Source organism: Vitis vinifera, chromosome 9 (assembly GCF_030704535.1).
Source record: "Vitis vinifera cultivar Pinot Noir 40024 chromosome 9, ASM3070453v1".
In the NCBI taxonomy this organism is placed as follows: domain Eukaryota; kingdom Viridiplantae; phylum Streptophyta; class Magnoliopsida; order Vitales; family Vitaceae; genus Vitis; species Vitis vinifera.
This window is the reverse complement of record NC_081813.1, coordinates 18607904-18634501: the sequence shown is the minus strand read 5'-3', so window position 1 is coordinate 18634501 and position 26598 is coordinate 18607904. Positions and strand designations below refer to the sequence as shown.

The 26598-nt window shown below is 33.2% G+C and overlaps 1 protein-coding gene and 1 long non-coding RNA gene across 4 annotated transcripts; one reads left to right on the top strand and one right to left on the bottom strand.

Moving 5' to 3' along the window:
* Positions 1 to 6032: 6032 nt before the first annotated feature.
* On the top strand, positions 6033 to 10260 carry LOC100263973 (receptor-like protein EIX1). 3 transcript variants are annotated; one of them, XM_019222379.2, is made up of 4 exons: positions 6033 to 6384; positions 6645 to 7631; positions 7962 to 9669; positions 9807 to 10260. In XM_019222379.2, exons 2-4 carry the CDS (start codon positions 6674 to 6676, stop codon positions 9838 to 9840), a joined length of 2700 nt encoding a protein of 899 aa, XP_019077924.1. In that variant the 5' UTR covers positions 6033 to 6384; positions 6645 to 6673; the 3' UTR covers positions 9841 to 10260. The 3 variants fall into 3 exon arrangements, with proteins under 3 accessions (XP_019077924.1, XP_019077923.1, XP_010655112.1); XM_019222378.2 differs by having other exon boundaries at positions 7962 to 9701; XM_010656810.3 differs by having other exon boundaries at positions 6034 to 6384; positions 7962 to 10260.
* Positions 10261 to 10387: 127 nt separating this feature from the next.
* On the bottom strand, positions 10388 to 13127 carry LOC132254326 (uncharacterized). The gene is made up of 2 exons (XR_009466609.1): positions 13033 to 13127; positions 10388 to 12346 (listed from the first exon to the last, which is right to left on the bottom strand). It is a non-coding gene; the product is annotated as an uncharacterized LOC132254326 (long non-coding RNA).
* Between the last annotated feature and the right edge of the window lie 13471 nt (positions 13128 to 26598).

The window sequence follows — 26598 nt, the reverse complement described above, 5'->3', positions numbered from 1 at the left end:
CTTTTATTCAAGAATGGTTCTTTATTCTTATTTTATGGATTGTGTGAATGAAATCACCACCATGAGAGGCTAAAAATCCATCTTGGGGTTTGAAACATGAAAACCTAAGGCTCAGCTAAGGGAAAACAATGGGTAAAATCGAACTAAAAAAAGGAATGAATGAAGGGTTGAGGCATAATAGATGAAAATATAAATATCTTTTAGTGTTAGTTTGAATTAGGGGATGGTACAATAGCCTATTCCTTGATACTAGGGATTCTTGGTAATTCTTGATCCCTAGTTATCTGAGGTTTTGCTATTATTATCTACCCTAAGACAAATCTACACAGAGTGGTAAAGGCCTAACACCTAGACTTAAACCCAATTTTCATACCCATTTATCTATTTGGTATTTTAGTAATGGAATAAAATATTAAAAGTTAGGATACGAATGTAACCCTGAGTTGTGGAACTTAGGTTGATCTCGTTTAATGCCACATAATACCTTAAGACTAATTAAAATTGATACCCTTATATTGCCTGAGGCCCTATGCCCAAGGTTGGATTGTGGAACCCCCAATCTTGAATCATTTGAATTAGAAATCAATCATTCTTTTGCAATTTATTTAAAGTTTATTTTATTAAATTAAATTTTGTTCAAATCAAATTTCTATTTTTTCCAATTCAAGAATTTAACAAAAAGCAATCTTTTAGACCTAGTTTGATAACTTCCATAGGCAAGTCCTTAAGGATGATACCCGGAGTTCTACAAAAGTCATAGTGACTCTTTCTCTGGTTTTTTTTTTTGCCCAAAGTTACTTCATAATTTAGGCTTGGTATTTTGGACAACAGAGAATCGTGGTCACTATGCTCTTGACTTATTCTTAGCACCTTGATATACATCTTTTATTTATTCCAATTAAGATCTTTCAAAGTTTAAAATAAGTGTAGTTTTTTTACTGAGACAATTTTAATGTTTATTTTAATCTTATTGACCTTGACTTAGTGCCAACTCATGGTCTTTCCATACACGTCCCTTTTTTTTCTTTCTCCAAGTCAAGGTCTTCAATAAAGAAACTTGGTTTATGTGGTGGAGGCAAGTGTTGGGCTATGTTTGTCCAGCCCACAAGCCCATATATTATGCTATTTTATATTTAGGTATTCCCTAAGCCCAAATATGGATATATAAATAGCATTAGGACTTTGGCATTATGAGATAAGGGAGACTTGATTGAGAAAAGGAAAGAAAATTAGGGTTGTTTTTTGGGCATTCTTTTAGGGCTCAAGGGTGAAGTTACAGGTTCCTTTCATCAACCTTTTAGTCATATGGGATTGAGACTTTTCTAAATAGAAAAAGTAATAATATTCTTTTCTCTTTTTATAATACTCCTTTTATTTTGCAAGAAAATTAATGAGATATAAGCAAATTTTTTATTCTTCTAATTAAGCATATACTTGTTAATTTTTTAAAAATTAATTTTCATCTAATATTTTATTTAAAACATATACAACTTATTTATTTTAATATTTAGGCAATTTTTATTTAATATATTAAAGAACTTAAATTCAAAAAATTACTTTCTCAAAGGTTTTATTATATATATATTCCAAACCTTACAAAGAACAACCCTTGGAGCTAAAAGAGTATTTAGAAGGCCTTTTAACTTTGAAGTGGTTTAATTATAACTATATATATTATATAAAACTCTTTTAATAGTCACCATATGGACATTAAAAAAAGTTAGATCAAAGAAGATTATACTTACAATCTACGATTATGCTTGATGTGAAGTAGTTCATTGTTTTTAAGTCTCGAACAAAATAGTTTTGATGTAATAAAATATTTTCTTAAGGGACAAAAAAGTAATTGACATTGTTTTTTCATAATCCTCTTTATTTATTTTTTGTAGGATAAAATTAATAGCTTGAGCATTATGGACCTTTCTTTTTATACCATAATGAGTTGTATAATTTTCAATACTATTTTGGTATGTTGAATAACCTAAGCCAGGGTCTCCCAAAGTTTTAAAACAAATGTAGTTTTTTAACATGGAAATGAATTTTGACTACTTTAATTCATAAATATATATATATTCCACATCTAGATACCCCATTCACATATTTTTCTTTTCTCCCGGTCAAGGGCTTTTAAAGTCTAAAACAAATGTATTTTTTAACTTGTAAATCAATTTAGATTACTTTTCTTCTTAAACCTATGAGCACAAAGTCAAGGTCTTTGAAAATTTAATTATATTCCACATCTAGCCCATTGTCACTTTTTTTCCCTCCAATTCTAGGTCTTCTAAAGTTTAAAACTATATACATCATTGCTTTTTTTTTTTTTTCTCTCCAAGTGTTGGTCTTCCAAAGTTTAAAACTATAGACCCCACTGCCACTTTTTCCCCTCTAAGTCCAAGTCTTCAAAATTTAAGATTATATACATAAAGTAAAACTATATTTGAAACTTGAATACCCCACTCACTTTTTTTTCCTCCCAGTCAAGGTATAAAGTCTAAAACTAATGTATTTTTAACTTTTAAATCAATTTAGATCACTTTTTCTTCTTAAACCTATTAGCACAAAGTTAAGTTCTATGAAAATTTAATTATATTCCACATTTGAATAGCCCATTGCCACTTTTCCCTCCTCCAAGTCTAGGTCTTCTAAAGTTTAAAACTATATACATCATTACTATTTTTTGTTCAAGTCTAGGTCTTCCTAAGTTTAAAACTATATACCTCATTGCTATTTTTTTTCATCTTAGTCTAGGTCTTCCAAAGTTTAAAACTATATGCCCCATTGCCTTTTTTTTCCACTTCAAGTCTAGGTCTTCCAAAATTTAAGACTATATATATATATATATAAAGTTAAATTATATTTCAAACCTGAATACCCCACTCACACTTCTTTTTTCTATTCCCAATCAAGGTCTTCCAAAGTCTAAAACAAATGTATTTTTAAACTTATAAATCAATTCAAATTACTTTTCTACTTAAACTTATTAGCACATAGTCAAGGTCTTTGAAAATTTAATTATATTCCACATTTGAATGGCCCATTGCCACTTTTTTTTTTTTCTCTAGTCTAGGTCTTCCAAAATAAAATAAAAAATGCTAAATAATGTTATAAATCTCTAAATTGTACCTCCAAACAAGCCCATAGATTCAATGTTATTTTTGTATGTTGAAGCTCTTGACTCATTCTTAGCACCTTGATACACATCTTTTATTTCTTTTGATTAAGATCCTGCAAAGTTTAAAATAAGTGTAGTTTTTTTACTCATATATGAATTTTAATGTTTATTTTAATCTTGTTGTCTTCTTTCCATCCATAACTTCTTCTTTTTTCTCTCTAAGTCAAGGTCTTCAATCAAGAAACTTGGTTTATGTGGTGGAGGTAAGAACCCAAGTCATTTTCCACTCCACTAGAATTTAATATGATACAACTCATAAAACACTAAAAGCAAAGAAAAGTGAGGCTATCATTATCATTTTCCAAAATGAGAAAAATAAAGCTAATAATTTGACATATATGTTAATATATATAACTGAGCACTTGGTTAATTAACAAAGAATAGAAGCTTGTCCAAGTTCAAGTTGTGTATATCATAATGATCCTTTTTTGTCCTTCTATTTTGGTCTTTACTTTGGCATATACCAAGTAAAAATCATATCTGCAAGTATCTACGTTTCTAAAATTTTTCTTCTAATGAAAATGACTTAAGCTATATCTCTTAAATTCTTTTTGAAAGGGAAAGGACTTAATCAACTAAATTGACCCAAATTTTAACTGTGTGATGTCCACTTGTCCCTTGAGTATGATCTTGCTCTTGCTTGTCCCACACACAAAAACAATGAACTTTTAATTAACTAAAGAAAACTAATCCACACACATAGATGATAAAAAAAATTTCCATGCCTTATGAATTAGTCCATGACCTATGATGATAAAGCAAGTATACAAGTCATGTTTGATAATCTTAGAACAAAAAAAAATATCAGAAAATAAGAAAAAAAAATGAATAACATATCAAAAAGTTTTAGAATAATCCTTTGAAATATATGAGATTTCTTAAAAATTGTAATTTGGCAAGAATATCCAATGGAGACATAAAGCATAATCATGCTAAATCCAAGAAACTTTACTTTTGGTAAAGTTTTTTGCTTTAAAGTTATACTTTTAGAGTCATGTCTCTTGTTCTCTTATACAAACACCATGCAAGGAAGTAGATAAAGTAATAGAAGATAAAATAGCCAATCCAATTATGAATGGCCAACCATCTTATCATCCCTAAAAGAAAATAATTCCCTTAATTACCTAGATAGTGCTAGAGATTTATCAATGACCTAATTCATTTAGTGTTATAACAATTTGAGTACCAATTAAGTAATCCCTCTATAAATGAGTTAAATTTGAATTAATATATATTATTAACATGTAATTTTTTTTATCTTAATTAATAAAAGGCTACTCAATCAATTGCTTTTACTCCACCCAAATAATAACACTTTAAGTTATAAGAGTGTTTGAATTAGTGATTATCAATACTTTCTATATTTCATCTAAGTTGTTGGGTCGACTATATCTAATTCCCACAATATTGAATGGCTAGTTAGGCACTTGGATTAAAACTATAACACTTCAAGTCACCAATAGGCATTGTAAACTAAAAAAAAAAAAATCAACATTGATATAAAATTTTGACTCATGGCTCTCATAAGTCAAAATTTTGATATCATATTATGCTAATAAATTCACTTGATAATATATATCACTAAGCACTTAGTTTAAAAAGAATAAAATCTATTCCAAATTCAAATTTTGTATATCAAGTAAAAATCACATCTAAAACTATGTTTTTAGTTTTTAGTTTTTAGGAGAGGAAAAGGACTTCAAATTTATGTGGAAAGGAAAAGAACTTGATCTATTGCCTTGGCCCATAGCTTTAGTTTTGTAGTATGTCCACTTGTCCCTTTTAAGCATAATTCCACTACACAAGAAACAGAGTTTTTTTAAAATAATAATAATTCACATATAGATGATAAAATCATTAGCCCTATGAATTAGGCCGTGGAAAAACCTTCCCAATTGCATCACCATCTTCATAATATTGACCATACACAAAAATTGACCATCCAAGAGATTTAATGGAAAAGTCTCATTTGTATCATACGATCTTGCATGTCATGTTCAATGAATTGCATACCTAGACCAATCAAATTAATGAAATACGAGGTTATGTTTAATTTTAAAAAATATATATATTTAAAAAAATAGTTTTCTCATATTTTGATATCATATAAAAAAGTAAGAAAAATAAATGTTAAGAAAAAAATGGAAAAATGTTAAAATATTTTTCTTTTTATTTTCCTTGAAGAAAATAAATCCCGGTAAATTTAATTGTCTTTCTTTGAATTTTTTCATAAACAATAAAATAAGAGAAAAAAAAATTGTATGATAAGGAAAATTGGGAAAATGTTAAAATATTTTTCTTTTTATTTTCCTTGAAGAAAATAAATTCTGACAAATTTAATTTTCTTTTTCTGAATTTTTTCATAGACAATCGAATAAGGGAAAAAATTTATAATTTTTTTAATCATTTCTCGTACCAAATATGAAAGGATTTGTCCATTCCTAAAAGTGTTAAGAAAGATAAAAGAAACCAAGGAAAATCATTTTCTTCAAAAAGAAGGTAAAATATATTTTAAAATAAATTGTCCCATTTTCTTTTTTAAAAAATTGGGAAACTCTTTGAAATTCCTTATAAATCTAATTTTCTACCTAGGCTAGGCTGGTGAAAATGAATGATTTTGACCATGAAAGCAATTTGTTTTCTTGGGTCTTGAAGAAGGCTTTTTGACGCCCAAGGTAGAAATTTAAGTCGTCTTTCATTTAATGAAAAATTAATGTCGTTAGGTGTGAAAAGGGAAAAGAGAGGCCACCACCTGTCATTCTGGGCCAGTGCCCATGAAATTCAATGTTAGGTTACCAACTATCATGGTAGGGCCTAGATTCAAGAAAATTCAATCTTGTCTACTTTTGTTTTTTTTTTGATAAGTAAAGAGAAGTATATTAAAATGAAAGAGGAAACACCAAACTAGTGTCCTCTAGGAATACAAAGAGTATACAAAAGCAGCCCCTCGATTCAAAACCCCTACCTATAACAAAAGCCTAGCCACTCAATAAAGCTAACCAGAGACCGCGGGCTCAAAACTATAGACATCCTCGCCCATGACCACAGATTGAAAGTAAACCGGCACTTTGATGGGTTTCTTCAATTTTGAAAATTCAATGGTCTTTAGTATCTTACAGTTGTTGAATTTTGAGATATCTTCTATATATATGCCTCTGAAACCAAATAAACAAGTAAAGCAGGAAGAAGAAGGTTGTACTCCAGCAGTGAAGGTATGTTCTTCTCAGTAGATTCATTTGTCTAATGCTTTTAAGGTATTTTCTGTAGGTAACTTCTTTAATTAACAACAATCATCAGGATTATTTCTTCTTCGTATCCAAAATTTGCTGCCTTATCTAACCTTTTTATCTTGTTAAACCAATGACCTTTTATTGCCTGTGTTACTGATTGTTCAAGTCATGTCTTGATCTTAATGTGATGGTTCCTTAAATTTTTATTACCTTTTTCTTTACATTGGAATTATATTTCTCAGGTGTTCCCAGCTGGAAAATTTATCATCACATGGAAGGGTTTTCAATTCTTGGTTTGGTGTTCGCAACTCTTGCTTTCATAACAACAGAATTTGCATGTAATGGTGAAATTCATTCTGGAAACTGCCTCCAATCAGATCGAGAAGCTCTCATTGACTTCAAAAGTGGTTTGAAATTTTCAAAGAAAAGATTTTCATCGTGGAGAGGAAGTGATTGTTGTCAATGGCAAGGAATTGGTTGCGAAAAGGGTACAGGGGCTGTTATCATGATTGATCTTCATAATCCAGAAGGTCACAAAAATAGGAACTTGAGCGGAGATATTAGACCATCACTGAAAAAACTCATGTCTTTGAGATATTTAGATTTGAGTTTCAACTCATTTAAAGACATCCCAATTCCTAAATTCTTTGGATCCTTCAAAAATTTAAAATATTTAAACCTATCATATGCTGGCTTTAGTGGTGTGATTCCTCCAAATTTGGGAAACCTATCTAACTTGCAGTATCTTGATCTTTCTTCTGAATATGAACAGTTGTCTGTTGATAATTTTGAGTGGGTTGCTAATCTTGTTTCCTTGAAGCATCTCCAGATGAGCGAAGTTGACCTTTCAATGGTAGGATCTCAATGGGTGGAGGCATTGAACAAGCTTCCATTTTTAATTGAGTTGCATCTTCCTAGTTGTGGCCTCTTTGATTTAGGTTCCTTTGTAAGATCCATTAATTTTACTTCACTTGCTATTTTAAATATTCGTGGCAACAACTTTAACTCTACGTTTCCAGGATGGCTTGTAAATATTAGTAGCCTTAAGTCCATCGATATAAGTAGCAGTAACTTATCAGGAAGGATTCCACTTGGCATTGGTGAGCTACCTAATTTGCAGTATTTGGATTTATCTTGGAATAGGAATCTTAGTTGCAATTGCCTTCATCTGTTGAGGGGAAGCTGGAAGAAGATAGAAATTCTCGATTTGGCTTCAAATCTCTTGCATGGTAAGCTTCATTCTTGTATGTAAAATTAGATTTTTTACTATCTTTCATTAAGTGGCTAAGTAATGTCAGGGGTGGTCTAAACACACCGTACATAAAATATGTGTGCATACCTATATATACAATTTCAAACTAATAACAAAATTATTTGATATAACTAAAAACTGTTTCTTTACATCTCTACACCTTTATAGGAATGATTATTATGAAACTGCTTTTAGCTTATAACACTTCTATTACTACAACTCTAAATTTATTTCTTACTATTCTCACAATTCATTAATTGTCTTATTTTGAGTTGTTTATTTTGTTTTTTACTTTATGTGATTATAGGTACAATTCCAAACTCCTTTGGAAACCTTTGCAAGTTAAGATATTTGAATGTGGAAGGTAACAACTTGACAGGAAGTTTACCTGAATTTCTTGAAGAAATAAAAAACTGCAGTTCAAAAAGGCTTTTGCCTAATTTGAAGAATTTGATCTTGCCTCAGAATCACTTGATTGGAAATTTGCCAGAATGGTTGGGTAAGCTTGAAAATCTTGAGGAGCTCATCCTAGATGATAACAAGCTGCAAGGTCCCATCCCTGCTTCTTTAGGGAGATTGTCTCAACTTGTGGAACTCGGACTAGAGAATAACAAGCTTCAAGGTTTGATACCTGCTTCTCTGGGGAACTTGCACCACCTAAAGGAAATGAGGCTTGATGGAAATAATCTAAATGGAAGTCTCCCGGATAGTTTTGGGCAACTTTCTGAATTGGTTACCTTAGATGTTTCTTTCAATGGTTTGATGGGGACTCTCTCTGAAAAACATTTTTCAAAGCTAAGTAAGCTGAAGAAGTTATACTTGGACTCTAATTCTTTCATTTTGAGTGTCAGTTCCAATTGGACCCCTCCTTTTCAGATCTTTGCTCTTGGTATGCGTTCATGCAATTTGGGTAATTCATTTCCTGTTTGGCTTCAGTCTCAAAAGGAGGTTGAGTATCTTGACTTCTCAAATGCTAGCATTTCAGGTTCCTTGCCCAACTGGTTTTGGAATATTTCCTTCAATATGTGGGTTTTAAATATTTCCCTCAACCAGATACAGGGTCAACTTCCTAGTCTGCTAAACGTTGCAGAATTTGGATCTATTGACTTGAGTTCTAACCAGTTTGAAGGTCCCATTCCTCTTCCAAACCCTGTGGTTGCATCTGTTGACGTATTCGACCTATCAAACAATAAGTTTTCTGGTTCTATTCCACTCAATATAGGTGACTCAATCCAAGCCATACTCTTCCTTTCTCTTTCGGGTAATCAAATAACAGGAACCATCCCTGCTTCTATAGGATTTATGTGGCGCGTTAATGCCATTGATCTTTCAAGGAACAGATTGGCAGGAAGCATCCCTTCAACCATAGGGAATTGCTTAAACCTAATTGTTCTAGACCTTGGGTACAACAATTTGTCTGGAATGATTCCAAAGTCTTTGGGTCAATTAGAATGGCTTCAGTCGCTTCACCTTGACCATAACAATCTCTCTGGAGCGCTCCCAGCATCTTTCCAAAATTTATCGAGTTTGGAAACCCTTGATCTCAGTTACAACAAGCTGTCCGGTAATATTCCAAGATGGATTGGAACTGCCTTCATGAATCTTAGAATCCTTAAGTTGAGGTCAAATGATTTTTCAGGAAGGCTTCCTTCTAAGTTTTCAAATTTAAGTTCATTACATGTCTTGGACCTTGCAGAAAATAATTTGACTGGTAGCATTCCCAGTACCCTGAGTGATCTTAAGGCAATGGCTCAAGAAGGAAATGTGAACAAGTATCTATTTTATGCGACGTCGCCTGACACTGCAGGAGAATACTACGAAGAAAGCTCAGATGTGAGTACAAAAGGCCAAGTCCTAAAATATACAAAGACTCTTTCCCTTGTTGTTAGCATTGACCTTTCCAGCAATAATTTAAGTGGAGAGTTTCCAAAGGAAATAACAGCATTGTTTGGATTGGTGATGCTGAACTTGTCAAGAAACCATATCACTGGCCATATTCCAGAAAACATTTCAAGGTTGCATCAATTATCATCTCTGGATCTATCAAGTAATATGTTTTTTGGTGTTATTCCTAGAAGCATGTCTTCACTCTCAGCTTTGGGTTATTTGAACCTATCATACAATAACTTCTCAGGTGTGATTCCTTTTATAGGGAAAATGACAACTTTCAATGCGTCAGTATTTGATGGAAACCCAGGCCTTTGTGGAGCTCCACTTGATACAAAATGCCAAGGCGAGGGTATAGATGGAGGGCAAAAGAATGTTGTGGATGAAAAGGGCCATGGCTACCTTGATGAGTGGTTTTACTTGAGTGTTGGGTTGGGGTTTGCAGTTGGTGTTTTAGTTCCCTTTTTCATTTGTACATTTAGCAAATCTTGCTATGAAGTCTATTTTGGTTTTGTAAACAAAATTGTGGGCAACTTGGTGCGGCTGAAGAGGAGAGCAAATCGTAGCTAAAACTGAAGGCATGCAGTTACAATGATTGTATGTATACTTTGTGTGAACTTACAATAAATTAAATATTGTATGTAATTTTATGTTGTACTTTGTGTAAGCTTACAATAATCTTGATTTGGAAAGCAATTCATCAAATCTGTGAAGAAAAATTTGAAGTTTAGGGAGAATATTTTAGCCTTAGAATGAATAGAGTAGTAACAACTCAAAAAATACTAGCACCAATCTTAAGAAGGATCGAGAACTAATAGAAACACCACAACAAACACACAAGGGATAAACAATTAATGTGATCTGAAAAGGAAGGGAGAATGTGAAATGTGATTATAAGTGTATTTGAGGATATTACAAGGTTTTTGATGTGATTGGAAATTAAATTTTATATATATTATAAATAATATGAATAGCCAAAAGCAATAAGCAATACTAACCCCACTTTGGATTGTGTCAAATTCTCTCTAAAACAGATCAAAACCATGAAGGAAGGTTCAAAAGTGAGAACATGACATGTTGGATATTGTGATAGTAACCATGGCACACATAGAAGACAAATGCAAAGCAGTATATATGAGCAAAAAATTCACCACACAACAAAGAAGCTGCATTTAAGGGCTGCACGTTTGATGTTCTTAGCTCAAAATTCTAGCTACGGTGACCTGTTGAAGCGCTCTGCACAGATAATATGTTGCTATCTTTTCAATAAACTGTGGAATGTAGGTGTTTTCTGCAATACATGTACTATGGGTTAAGTTATGTTCAGACTGCAACAAATCCACTAACTTTAAAGAGAGCGCATTGTAGCAAAAAGGAACACACCATTGACCTGAGTCTGAATATGTAATAAACATAGCATATTACAAAAGTACATGTTAAAATGAGATGTCAATCTCAAAAATCAATTTACAAAGCAGAAAACAGAAAGAATATATGGTAATTATAACAATTGCAATAAAAATAAATAAATGGTAGGCAACTAAGTATGAAACCTATATCATAGACTACAAACCGAAGCAAACAAACACTTGGTGTACAATCAAACTATGTAAAGCATATATATACAACATGAGCCTCAAGCTTAAGCTTTCTTCTTGCTGCAGAAAAAAAAAAAAAAGAACTATTGAAGTTACAAAAATACAAATATCCAACATATCTTACATCTTCCAATATAAAGATAAAAATAAATAAATAAATCAAAAAAATAAAATCTCAAACTAATATGAGGAATTAACAGAATTCTAATAATGAGGGAACTATAGTTCACGAAGACTGAGCAAAAAATGATGTGTATTTATGTGCATGAGAGAGAGAGAGAGAGAGAGAGAGAGAGAGAGAGAGAGAGAGGTAATTTTAGTTTGTGGCCATTTGACCACTTCTACATAAATTACCAAGGTGATGACCAAGAAAAAGGATACAAGAAATTGCTTGGTGTATCTATGATACTAGCATGCTATGCATCCAACTACCTTACAGAGTTACACCAAACCCATGGGGTAGAACGCTCTAAGTTGATTTTTTTTTTCTTTTCAATGCATGGAAATAAAATTGGTATAAGGAGAAGTTTTTCTTGTGTCAATGAATTAACTTAGCAATTTGGAACTCAGGAAGCCATTTGCCTTAGTTGTAGAGTCCATGGCCTTGTAAATTGAGAGAAGAAGTCATCTATCTTACCAAAATAAGATAGGAATTCTAACTTTAGGAAATGTTGGTTACAGTCCAACAGCTTATGCTATTAATTAGTAGATTAACAATGTATGTTAGGCCAATTAATACTTATGATAATTGCCTTAAGACATCCTCTCACATATGTATTGAATACAAAGAGAATAAATAAGTGGTGAGGTCCAAACCTAAGACTCCTCAAAAGCCAAGGATTCAACACTATTTTAAACTACAAATTAAACTCAAAAAGTTTAAGCAAGGGAATTGAGTTTGAGACACCATCTACAAAAGCATGTCCCATTCCTCCAACTATATTCTTCTAGTTTGCAACTATATTCTCCAACAATATTAATACATGGAAACAAAATTGGAAGGGATTAGCACCCCACGTTTACCTTATAGCCCAAACATGGAAACAAGAAGCAGAGTAAGTGAAGGAAATACCCTCTTAACCTGTCGGTAGAAGGGGAAGCGTTTCTTGCATTAATAGATTAACTAAGCAATTTTGGGAGTTGAGAAACCATTTACCTTAGTTGTAGGGTGCTTCCCCTAGCCCCACAAATTGAGAGAAGAAGTCATCTACCTTACCAAGATAAGATAGGAATTCCAACCTTTGTAAATGTTAATAACCACTTAATCATAGAGCTTGTGCTATTAGATAATGGATCAACAATGTATATTAAATGAAGTAGCTAAATAGTTGTGATAATTGCCTTAACACATGGATTTAAACTACCTTAGACCTCTCAAAAGACAAGGATTCAACACATGGATTTAAACTACAAATTTAACTCAAAAGTTTTAGCAACAGGGTAATTGACCAACAAGGCATACCAACATGATTAACAACAATAGGGTTAATAGGCTTCAAGTTATTCTTGGTCCAAATCTAAATTGCAGGAAACAATGAAAAATTTGACACTTCACAATCGCCAACCAAAAGATGCAAAACAAAACAAACAAAGCCCAAACCAAAAGTTACAAATTTGAAGTAACTACCACTCTCTTCTGCTAAAACACATTTCTGGGCAAAACTCATTATCGCTTTGGACCCATAAAAAACCACCCCAATTGAAAATTTCAGGTTTCTGAATATGGGATTCTTAATACAGTCTTTAAAGACCCTAATTCTGCAATAAGGGTGAGATGAAAAGCATTATAAAATTGAAACTTCCACAAAAGATTCTCAGAGAAAAAGGGAAAATTGGAAGTGGGTATGGCGAATTAAGACAAAAAAAAAAAAGTAAGGAATTGTGAGGACTTACGGAGAAATGGAGAGGAGGCCACTCTGGGTTTGGATTTTTGTAGGGCCTGGTGATACTGTGGAGCTTGGCGATGTGGACAGAAACGCCCTCAAAACTCCCAGAAGCAAATGGGTCCAATTTAATTTTCTATTTCTTTTTTTTTTATTAAAAGGAAAAATATATTTTGAAATAATATATTTTATAATATTTTTTTATAGAAATAAAAGTTATCCCAACAATTATTTTCATTATTTGTGTTATATTGTAGCTTGACTTCATGCTACCATGTCAACTAATATTTTAATATAAATTCATTTTACTAAAAATAATAATATTTTTTCTTTTTTATTATTAATTATAGTTAATAAAATTATTTATTTATTTATTATTATTGTTATTGTTATTTTGATTATTAAAGTGTAACATGGCAAATTCAAATTTATTTCAAACTTGATTTCATTGAGTCTAATTCGATGTTATGATCCATTTTTTTATTAATTGTTTTCCATCATAAATAATATAATCCTATCACATCAATAATTTTATTTTTAATATAAATTTAAAGCAATAAAATAAAATTAATTTATTAATTTTTAGGACAATAATTATTTTATTATTATAAATTTAAAAACAATTAAACTAAACAAATTAGTCTTTTGGCATTATTGATTTGTAAGCCCAATTTTGACAATAACTCACCCCAAGTACCATAAATAGTGAAAATTAAAAGTTATGTGTTTTTTTTTGTTAAAAGATAATAATATGTAGTAAAAATTATAAAAGATAGATATTAATATTTTAATAAATTTATAAATTAAATTGATAGAGTAAGGGCACTAGAATTTCTCTCGGGGAGGAGGAAGAAGTTTTTTACACAGGAAAAATATTTATTATTTTTATTATTCTACAAATAAGATTGGAAAAACATGAAGTCATCTTCATTTTCTATAAACAAAAAAGAATAAAAAAAAAACCCTTAAATTTTTTTCTATAAACAGTATAGGTTGAAAACCTTTTTTTTTTTTTTCTGATAATAAAATTTGAAATAATAAAAAAATAAAAAAACCCATTGATTATTTTCTTAGTTAATATCGATCCCCAATGACATAGAAAAGTAGCTCCCGCCCAATTGTCTAATGAGAGCAGTGCCCCTCAAAGCTTGACTCAAGTGGAAAAAAGGGTTAGAGAGAGTTTGTCGGATTAAAGTCCCAATAAAGACAAAAATTATACAACCTATATCATAGACTACAACACAAATGCCAAACTATGTAAAACATATACATACAACATGAACTACAAAGTATTTCTCTGTTGGATGCATATTGAACTGATTTTCTGTGAGAAAAGTGTAAATAATTTATTTTATTTTATTTTATTCGATTAGTCTTATATTTTTGGAAAGAATTCTTTTGGCAATTATTTTTATTTTATTGTATTCTATTAGTCTTATATTTTTTTAAAGAGTCCTATTAGGATTGTGCTAGTGGAGTCTCATTCCACTTATAAGTAGATTCCCCTTCCATTTTGAGTCATGTTCTGATTACAAGTAAATTCTCATTGGGACTGTGTTAGTGGCATATAAAAGTAGGTCACCCCTCATTCACCCCTCATTCTCTATATATGAATACCAACTTTTTTCAGAGAATTTTTTATGGCAATTATTTTTATTTTATTGTATTCTATTAGTCTTATATTTTTTGAAAGAATCCTATTAGGATTGTGCTAGTGGAGTCTCATTCCACTTATAAGTAGATTTCCCTTCCATTTTGAGTCATGTTCTGATTACAAGTAAATTCTCATTGGGATTATGTTAGTGGCATATAAAAGTAGGTCACCCCTCATTCACCCCTCATTCTCTATATATGAATACCAACTTTTTTCAGAGAATTTTTTAGAGAGTTTTTCAAGTAGTATTTTTATACATCTATCTAGAGGAATATTTTCAAAACCCGTCTTGACACCTCTAAAATTGATCCCTTCAACGGGACATTCTTTAAGAGATGGCAAGAAAGAGTTTTTTTTTTACAATTGATGTAATGAACTTGGGACACATTTTGACTGACCCAAAACCAGAAGATGATTCTCATTTGTTACCAACCTAGGAATTTTAGAAATTTCCAAATGACCGAGGATAGAGATGTATCATCTCAAATCCATGACTACCACTTGTTGATTAATGACTTAGCTATTGAAGACATTAAATTACCCCGACCTTTTGTGGTTGGTTATTTAGTAGAGACTCTTTCAGAGTCTTGGAAAGATTATAAAAATAACATGAAACATAAAAGGAAATAGATGTTCCTAGAGGATGTCATAATCCATATTAGGATTGAGGAACAAAATCGAAATAGGGACAATATTGAGAAATCTAAGGAATTGTCTTCTAAGGCTAATGTAGTAGAAGAAAAATCCAAATCCAAAAACAATAGGTCCAGGAAACAAAACTCTAGGACCAAACCCAATGCATCAAAAAATGTCCAAAACTCAACTATTAAAAAACGGGGTAATTGCTTTGTCTATGGCAAGTCTGAACACCATGCAACTCAATGTCGCCACAAGAAGAGAACTGAGAAGTCCAATTCAAAGGCAAATATGGCAGAGGCAGAGGTGATCACAACAGTAATCTCCTCTGAGGTGAGCATGGTCACCATAATGAAGGATTGGGTGGTAGACTCTGGGGCTACCAGGCACATCTGTGGAAACAGAAGTGCATTTACTTCCTATACCACTCTAAAGGAAGGAGAGGAACAAGTATTCATGGGTGATTCTAGATCTACTCCAGTAATTGGCAAAGGGAAAGTTCTCCTCAAGCTAACCTCTAGAAAAGTGCTTGCCCTTAGTGATGTTCTTCATGTGCCAAATATCCGTTGAAACTTGGTGTTAGTATCTCTGTTTGGGAAAGCAGGAGTGCGGATCTTGTTTGACTTTAATAAAATAGTTTTAACCAAGAATGATGCATTTGTGGGAAAGGGCTATTGTAATCAAGGTTTATTTATGTTGAATGTTTATGATATTATCAATAATAATGCAACTTCTTCTTCTGCTTACATAGTTGATTCTTGCGATATTTAGCATGGTAGACTAGGACATGTGAACTTTTAATATATGAAGAAAATGGTTGAATTGAGTTTAATTCCTAAATTGTCCTTAGAAAACCATAGAAAATGTGAATCTTATGTAGAATCTAAAACCACAAAGAAATCTTGCAAATCAGTTGAAAGAGAATTAGATCTACTAAGTTTAATACACAGTGACTTAGGAGACCTAAAAAATACAATGACTAGAGGTGGTAAACGATTCTACATAACTTTCATAGATGACTATTCAAGGTATACAAGGGTATATCTTTTGAGAAACAAAGATGAAGTAAGAGATGTTTTCATCAAGTACAAAAATGAAGTGGAAAATCGACTAACTAAGAAAATTAAAAGGCTTGGAACTGATAGGGGAGGAGAGTATGAGTTCAACCCCTTTAATTCTTTATGTGAAGATCATGGGATCATTCACGAAACTACTCCTCCTTATTCCCCTGAGTCTAATGGAATAGTAGAAAGAAAAAAATAAGACCTTAAAAGAAATGATGAATGCAATGTTGGTAAGTTCAGGAGTACCCTTGAACTTGTGGGGGGAAGCTATCCTATTTGCATGTCATATTCAAAATAGAATACCTTACAAGAAATAAAACTCCTTATGAGTTGTGGAAGGGTTATGCACCTAATATAGCATACCTGAAAGTGTGGGGGTGTTTAGCTAAAGTTCTTCTCCCTGAACCTAAAAAATGAAAACTAGGTCCTAAAACTTTTGATGCAATGTTCATTGGCCATGCTAAGAATAGTGTGGCATATAGGTTTCTTGTTACTAAGTCAGAAAACAGTCTTATAGATGCCAATACTATAATAGAAAGAATGCAGATTTCTTTGAAAACATCTTTCCTATGAAACTAAATGGTGAAGAACAAGTTCAAAAAACAAGTAGAGACAAGTCAATTGAACCTTCTGAATTTGAACCTAGAAGGAGTAAAAGAGATAGGAAAGAAACAAACCTTGGAGATGGTTTCTACACCTTCCTAATAGATGAGGACCCTAGATCCTACAAAGAAACTATAACTTTTCCTGATGCACCATTTTGGAAGGAGGCCATTAATAGTGAAATCAAATCAATCATGTATAACCATACATGGGAGTTAGTAGATTTACCTCTTGGTGGAAAGACTATTGGTTCTAAGTGGATCTTTAAAAGAAAGTTAAAACAAGATGGGTCCATAGAAAAGTATAAAGCTCGTTTAGTTGCCAAAGGCTTTAGACAAAGGAAGAATGTAGATTAATTTGACACATTTGTCCTTGTGACTAGAATAACATCAATTAGAGTATTGATTGCTCTAACTTCCATTCATAATTTGTTGATACACCAAATGGATGTCAAGACTGCATTCTTGAATGGAGATCTGGAAGAGGAAATTTATATGGAACAACCTGAGGGTTGTGTAGTTCCAGGGAAGGAGAAAAATGTGTGTAAATTGGTTAAATCACTATATGGGTTAAAACAAGCTCCCAAATAGTGGCACAACAAGTTTGATCATGTGTAAGTAACTAATAGATATTCCAATAATGATGTTGATAAGTGCAACTATAGCAAGTATGAGGATAATACATGTGTAGTCATCTGCCTTTATGTTGATGACATGCTGATCTTTGGAACTAGCCTAAAGGTTGTGTGTGAGACCAAGAAATTCTTAGGTTCTAAGTTTGATATGAAAGACCTAAGAGAGGTAGATGTGATTCTAAGAATTAAAATAACTAGAACACCTAATGCACTTAAACTTTCTCAAGAGCATTATGTTGAAAAGATCTTAAGGAAGTTTGGACACTTTGATTATAAACCAGTGTCAACTCTTTATGATCATCCCCACTCACAATTGAAGAAAAATAGAGAACATAGTATTTCCCAAATAGAGTATGCTCAGATCATAGGGAACCTAATGTACTTTATGAACTGTACTAGACCTGACATTACTTATGCAATAGGTAGATTGAGCCGGTACACCCAAAGTCCTAATCAAGACCATTGGACTACTGTTCGTAGAGTCCTTAAGTATTTGAGAGGCACCATTAACTATGGTTTGTGCTTTAATGGATTTCCAAGTGTCTTTGAAGGATTTAGTGATGCAAATTGGATCTCAGATTCAAATGAGATGAAATCCATTAGTGGATATGTTTTCATCCTTGGTGGAAGTGCAGTTTCTTGGAAGTCTGCCAAGCAAACTTGCATTACTTAGTCTACTATGAAGGCTGAGTTTATTGCCTTAGAAAAGACAAGTTCTATGGTTGAGTGGCTTAGAAACTTCTTAGCAGATATCCCTTTATGGAAGAGACCATCCCTATCTATGTCTATGCGTTGTGATAGCCAAGCTATAATTGTTAAGGCTAAGAGTAAGATATTTAATGGGGAAAACAGACATATACACTTAAGGCACAATATTGTGCGACAACTGCTTGAAACAGGGGTTATATCCCTAGAATTTGTGAGGTCAGAGTTGAATTTGGTCGATCCTTTAACCAAACCACTAAATAAGAAACTAGTGGAAGAAACATCGAGGGGGATGAGACTTATACCTATTACAGAGTCAAGAGTGGTGGTAACCCAACCTATTAGAATGGAAATTCCATGAAGTAGGTTCATATGGGTAATAACAAATCACTTGTTGACTTGAGGTGCTCTATCAACTCTAATTGTATGAGAGTTTATCTCTATGATGTAGATAGAGCATATTCTGCATTGATTAAGGTTGAGTGTTTACTCTTAATTAATACCATATTCTTTATGGATGGTATGTTTAAATGCAAAACATACTTGATGGATTCACCTATATGAGAGTGAATGTGGGGCCGCTTCCTATGAGAATTTAGGCAGGTTCTCTAGAGCTCTCATGAATATCCAGGCAGGGCGCATGACCTATTTATGCTAACCCGTTTTGTACAGCTCGTAGTGTGGTTGAGAAAACCAATGTGGATAAAAAGTCCCTTCAGTTACATTAAGAAATACTGGTTCATAGAAATTTATTTTCACCGTGTTTTGTGATTCAATACTTATTTGTCCTAAGATTGGTTCATAGCCCTTGGGCACCAGTACTGATGCATTGAATTCTTTTTTCCTCCAAAAAAAAAAATCACGTTTACAATCTGTGGGGGATTATGAGAAGAGTGTAAATAATTTATTTTATTTTATTAGTCATATATTTTTGGGAAAAAATCCTTTTGGGAATTATTTTTATTTTATTTTATTCATTAGTCTTATATTTTTGGAAAGAGTCCTATTATGATTGTGCTAATGGAGTCCCATTCCACTTATAAGTAGATTTTCTTTCCACTTTAAGTCATGTTCTAATTACAAGTAGATTCTTATTGGGACTGTGTTAGTAACCTATAAAAGTAGGTCATCCCTCATTCTCTATATATGAATACCAATTTTTCAGAGAATTTTTTAAAGAGTTTTTCAGGGAGTACTTTCATACATCTATTTGGAGGAATATTTTCAAAACCCGAGTTGTACACATCTCGCTTATAGAGTGCACTCAAGGTGAGATCTGTCTATTGAATCTGAGAAGGTAGACCACTAGTACCCTAGTGCACCGAGTTCGTCTTCAAGGAGGGTGGATCTATTTCAAGGATAGTGTTTGTCATACCCTTAAAACCAACATTTTCTGAAGAAGAATGGCTTGTGAGGAACTTTCATCTAATAAAAAAAATAGAGGAACGAGAAACAAATATTATGAGAGAAGTATTTGTAATATGTGGTCATTTGACAACTTCTAACTTTCCAAGGTGATGACCAAGAAAAAGACTACAAGAGACTATTAAGTGTATCTAGGATCTTAGCATGCTATACATCCAACTACCTTACAAACTTACACCAAAGCCATGGGTTAGAACCTTCTTAAGTTGAATTGTTTTTGGAAGTACCAAAAATTAGCATATCTTTAATGCACTACCTCCCAAATGAGGTTCCTGAAAATGCACAAAATCACCTCATCCCAAAACTAGGACCATCAAAGAAGTCAACCTCCTAGACCTGTAGGATGACCAAACTAACTGACCTGTGCCTAAAAAGACGAGTCCAACTATCATTGTCCTTATAGGCCTAAAAGCTAACAAAACCTATTAACCTGTTGCAAAAAGCCTATTGACCTATTGCAAAAGCCACTCCTTCATGCTCCTTCACAAGGAAAAATGGCTATAAAAAGGAAACTTCTTCCTTATCAAGGGATTCTCTCTTGGACTTTAAAAGAAGATGCAAAAAATGCATCTCTGTATCCAAAAAAAATTGTGGAATAAAATCTCCAATATTTTCCTTGAAGAATTTTAGCTTCTTCAATTTTTCAATGCATGGAAGAGACTAGCGCCCTATGTTAACCTGTTGGTAAAAGGGGAAGCCTTTCTTGTATCAACGAATTAACTTAGCAATTTGGGCATGGGGAAACCAATTTCCTTAATTGTAGGGTACTTACCTTAGTCATAGGGTACTTCCCTTAACCCCATAAATTGAGAGAAGTCATCCAAACTTAGTAAATGTTGATTACCAATTAATCCAACAACTTATGCTATTAGATAATGGATCAACAACATATATTAAATGAAGATGATTAATAGTTGTGATGATTTCCTTAACACAAGCCTCCAAGGCATTCTTCCATATATGGATTCAATACAAAGGGAATAGATAAGTGGTGAGGTTCAACCTAAGATCTCTAAAAAGCCAAGGATTCAACACCATGTTAAACTATAAATATAACTCAAAAGTTTAAGCAATAGGGTAATTGACCAACAAGGCTTATCTACATGATTAACAATAAAAGCAAAAGAGAATTCCCTTCTTTAGCAAGAAAATCTTTTGGTGAAGCACTTTGTCCAACAAAATTGGAGGACTTCCATTTGCATCCATCGTGTGATGTGGGCATCCACCCAACTTGCACAACCCATACCCCTAGGAATTAGAATTCATTGTTCACTCCAATGCAAATTGGGGCAAAAGAGCATACCTCTCCCAACCCCTAAAATTTAAATTGCAGGGAAACATTGATGAATTTGATCCTTCACAATTCCAACCAAAAGAGAAGATGGGTACCTGCAAAACCAAAATAAATATAAGGAAAACAAATTCCCTGAAAACCCAAAAACAACATTCTTGGTCACTTTTTGGGTGAGTAGCAACTTGGAGTAACTATCAATCTCATATGCTAAAACACATTTCTGGATAAATTATTTGGTTATCAATTTGGACCCACTCTCTTGGTTTTGAACCCCATAAAAAGCCACCCTACACAAACCCAAGTCTAATAATTCAAATTTTTGCATATGAGATTGTTAATACGATCTTAAAAAAATCCTAATTCTACAATAAAAGTGAGATGAGAAATTTGAAATTTTGACAACAGATTCCTAGAGAAAAAAGAGAAAATGGAAGTGGGTATGGTGCAATGAGACAAGAAAGTTTGGAATTAGGAAGAGTTTCGAAGGAGTGTAGATGAGGTCGTTGTGGGTTTGCATTTTTCAGGTATCCCAAGATGTTGTGGAACTTGGCAATGTGGATGTATTAAAATATAAATGGGTTTCAATTACTCTTCTATTTTTTTCAAAAAATAAAAAGGAAATGTATATATATATAACTGATAGCTTTTAACAAAAATATTTTTAAAATGATTTTTAACATATTGTTTAGCAACTTATTCTAGTTTATAATATTAACAACCTAGTTAGATTTTTTAAATTCTTATGACTGGTAAAAATTATTTTCTATTTCTTTCAAAAATAAAAAATAAAAAATAATGTTTGGCTATGATTTCAAATAATTTTATAATTTTAAAAGATAAAAAAACTGTTATTCTAAAAAGAAAATAAAAATATATGACTTTTCTAATGACAAGTGAAAGTTATTTTTACTTAATTTTGATTTTAATTTTTAATTTTTCAATTTTACTTTATTTTATTTTTTGTATTTTAAACATTAGTTTTGAAGATAAACTCTTTTAACACCACCCTATTATTTGAAAAAAATAAAATAAAAGACTTTTTTCTATCTAGAAAATAATTTTTAAAAATAAATTTAAGAAAACATGATTAGACCCTAACATTTTGGTAATTTTTAAAAATGTAGACTTGGAAAATTTTTCAAGAATGATTTTGAAAAGCAAATCACTCATGTTTAAAAAATGATTATATTACATTGTGTCCTTGTGGACCCACAATTTTCACATGTGTTCCCACTCGATGGCGTGACTCGCTTTTTATTTGAAAAATCGATTTTTTTGAAAATTATTTAGAGTTGCTACTTATTTTTGTTTTATTTTTAAAGAGAAAAACAAAATAAGAAAGAAAATCCATAAGTGTGACTCCTAGAAAGAAAAAATAGATTTATGAAAAATCAAATCTGGGTTCGGGGGTTAAGTTACCTATCGGAAAGGTATGATAATAAGTCGTAACATCCCTCTATACTCTAAAAATTAAGAATCTACTAAATAAGTTAAAGCAAGTGTGATAATTGATCAATTAATCGTGGATACCAAAGAGTGATCAAAGACATACTATGATCAAAATACACAAATGGAAAGTGATCAAACAAATGAGAGAAAATAGGATGCGTACCTGAACAACGAATCAACAATTAATGTGTTATCATGGAAGCATTATAGAAGTCGGGTTAGTGAACAAATACAAAATAATCACATGTATCACAAAGCAAATCAAAGTCAATCAATATTCAATCATAGATGTTGGGCGTCATTGATGACCCATTTATTTGCATGAATTAATTCTCTAAAATTCCATTTTATTTGAAATTAGAGAATTTATTTAAGTTATTAAAAAAAAAAAGAAAATCAAGAAATTTAGTAAAAATCAAAGAAAATAAAAAGGTGTATGCCGAAAGGAAAATATGGCAACAAACCAATTTAGAAAATGGAATTTTATAACCTAAGAGAAAAGCTAAGGAATAATTTTAAAAGGAAAAGTTAGGAAATTACATTTATTGCAATAAGGATTTTGAAAACAATTTTTAAAAGCATGCAAGAGGAGACAAGGAATGAGTCACGTGCGCTAGGGTGGTCAGGCATGACCATGCAAAAGTGGGTCCCAGGGGCTTATGTGGTGTCAGAAAGCATGGGATGGGGTTTTGGTAATGCTGGCCCCTATACAGCTTTCCAAGATGCCTACAAGCAAAGGAGCACAAGGAGAAAGGTGGTATCTTCTGACTCGACCCCACTTCTGCTTTCCTGTCAGACCGAAAACCCATTACTCTGATTTCATGTTTGTTGCATTGCTGCGAAATATGCTCTGCAGAACCAGTCTTTTCATTGAGAAGCCAATAATCGGGTTTCACTTCCTTGCATTTATGAAGATTCATAACACCCACACTCCCAACTTCATCACTTTCAATCTTTCCCAACTCCAACAGCAAACCAATATTTTGCTCCTCCAGTTCTTATATGTTATCATCACCACCAACAGCGTCATGGTTAATATCACTGTTGCCATTTTCATCCTCATCAGCTTCACATCACCCACATCCAGTTCGCTCCTCTATTACCTTTTACCACTGCCCTTTCCTCTTTAAAAAGATGGCGTCTAACTCAATAAGGAAAAATCTCAGTTAATATAGGATGTTCACCTTAAAGCTTTACCTGCCCAATCTCTATCATCTAGACCTCTGTTCCCTGTCTGGCTTTCTCCAGTTCCACCATAGTTTTTCACTTGTAAGTGGCTCCCCAAGTGGCTTCTTAGCTTCAGGATCAACGAAGGGATGAAGACGTCCAAGGCTTGGATATATTGAGATCGAACAACTTCTGTTAAAAATACTAAGCAAAAATTGCTTATGAAGCTTCTGCAACTCACTATCCTCTCCCAGTAGCTTAATTCGACGCTCCATTACTATAAGGACTTGACTCTGTACAGTTTCTGTACTTCCAGAGAGTCCAGATACAGGGATAAGCGTGGCATCGGGAAGAGCACCGTGCATGGGAAGGCAAAGGCCGATGACCAGGCCAGGCCCAAGATTTCCAGCAAGAGATCGGACATGTCTTTTAGGTGGACAGTGGCTACGGGTATGCCGGGGTCGTCTTGGGCAATGGTGAGAGGTCGGAAGAGGGAGGTTAGAAATCCAAGGCCCACCCAGGAGCTGCTTTTGGTTGATTTATGGTTATTGTTTGAGGAGCATGTTATGGGGAGAAAGGAAAGTGAGGATCATGAAGGGAGTATGACGGGTTTGAAGTTGAAGTTAGGGGATGTGAGGAGTGATTGTTGAGTATGGTGATGAGTTTGATGGGTATGAGGGTTGGGGAAATGGTGGGTTTGTCCTGAGGCTTTAGGCATGGAGTTGTTTGGCTTAGGATTTAGATTTAAGGATTTTGATGGAGGGTTTTACAAAGGTTTTAGGTGGCCATGCATGGTGATGCAAAGGTCGGAGTTGGGTAAGTTCTCCAAGGGAAATTGCTGCCATCCAATACGCAGCTGACTAGGTAAGCCAAATGATGACTCTGACCCAGTTTCTGGCTATATATTTCCACCAGTTCTCAAAGAGGATGAGGACAATTTGGAAGGAGAAGCCTAATAGAACTACCACTTGAATTTCCCATGCATTCTAAAGCTTAGTCACACTTGAATGGAAAATTTCCATCACTCTCCTCTTATATATAGGGTCATACTTCTAACACCTGCAACCAGCATGATTTTTCTTTGAACCTTGAATTTAGCACCTGCAAACTCTGCTAAATAGCATAAATGATTTCTTCTCTTCTTGGACTTCTTTGTGGAATCTAACCATTGGATTTGTAATCCGCATTTGAATTCGGACAATGCTCAATCTAGTCAGCAAAGCTTAGTGTATATAATCCCGAACCCACGAACCCATACAATGCCCAGGCTGGGACCCAAGCTCGGTAGTTAGTTGAGAGAGATCTTGTTTTTAATCATCAACTAGTATTTCTTCAGCGTGCCGTAGTGCCAGACAAACACGACTATCAGAAAGATGAAAGCAAGAGCAATAGGAACCCATACTTCTTCAAGAAACTTGGTGAAAGACGCTGAAACAAGTGTACTAACTTGCCTACCATGAGGACCATTAGTCCAGCTCCATAATTTCCAAAAACCTGTGATGTATCATATTTCCATGCTGCATTCCCAAAACTTAAATTCCCATTATTACTGCCATATCCATCGAAGTCAGAGATGATTCCGGGAGCAGTCATCGCCAATGGAAGAGGTCTAGGGGCACAAGGGATATCCAACAGGTTTTCCAAAAGCTATTTGAAGCCAAATGTATTTTTACCACCATCCAAAAGCTTCCAGGTAGTTTACAAAGTAATGCTTGGACCTTTTTTTTTTCTTTTTTTTTTTCAAAGCAACAGGGGAGGTCTCGAGAAACAGAGCACTCCTTGTAGAACCAAATATTGTGAAATTCTATATGAACATAACCAAAGAAGTGAAAGAACAGTTATCAACCAACGGTTTCTGAATTTTCAGTGAAAGTAAATGCATCTTATTATACCCTATTCAAGTTCTAAAGCTATATAGATCGTAGAACCTCAACCAAACCTCAACCCTCTTCATAAAGAACCGAAAAAATTGGAGGGAAAAGTTTTTTCAGTTCTAAAGTCACTCTAAGAGTAAACTCTTCTTTTTAGGATTTTGTGAAGGAAAATTAGACTTCTATCACTTGAGACTATTAAGTGTTCTCTAGGTAGATGATTTCCCGATACCGCTGTGCCATCAATACAACACAAATATATAAATAGAAACAAATTAATTAACCAAGAATAGGTAAAATTCACACAATAATTTTCCAGAATTTCAATTTGAAACTTAACGAAGTTCAACAGATTCACCCAGACAATGTGAAGTTATCAGCTTCAAAGTTGAATCAAACAGCCCCCAAATCTCTCCTAACTTAGAGACGGCAACACTGACCCAAAGCATAGCTCTTCTAAATGGCAAATATCAGCAGGAAGTTGCAGTTGGGATAAAGAAACCTATCCGACCTGAAACAGCTCAATTTTCCAACTAAATCATGCAGAAACTTTGGCCGATAACTTGGAAACAAGGAGAACAGAGGATTGCACAAGATGAGATCAATTGCAAGGAGAAAGTGCAATAAGAAGCAGAGAAGAGATGGTTTCTGGAAATGTGCAGGTGCAAAACTGGGTTTTATGCAATTGAAAATGCACCAGGCACTCTCAAACATAACATTAGCTATGACAGAGTTTCAAGAGGAGAAGGCCAAGGGAAGGTGCTCTTTTAGATCCTCATGGAAGCTTGTTCGCATTCAGCACCCTAAGGTTGACTAGCATACTTTGATTCAGTATGCAGCTATTTTTCCCATGTTGAATAAGGGGAGGTTGAAGCATTTCCATTTTTGTTGTATGATCTAGATGGTTGAAAAAGTTCAATATGGTTTCATTTGTCGATTTATATAGATGAGTAGGAACAAAAGAGCTGTAAATCAATTCCCAGGCTTGTAGCAGCATGTAGCATGGAGCCCATCTGATGATTCCATTATGGCAACAAGGAAGATGATTTCTCTTGCAAAAAAATCTGTGAAGAA

Coding starts and splice junctions, on each gene's coding strand:
- LOC100263973 (XM_010656810.3), top strand. CDS start 6,674: ATGGAAGGGTTTTCAATTCTTGGTTTGGTGTTCGCAACTCTTGCTTTC. Junction 7,632..7,961: donor GGCTTCAAATCTCTTGCATG/GTAAGCTTCATT, acceptor ATGTGATTATAG/GTACAATTCCAAACTCCTTT.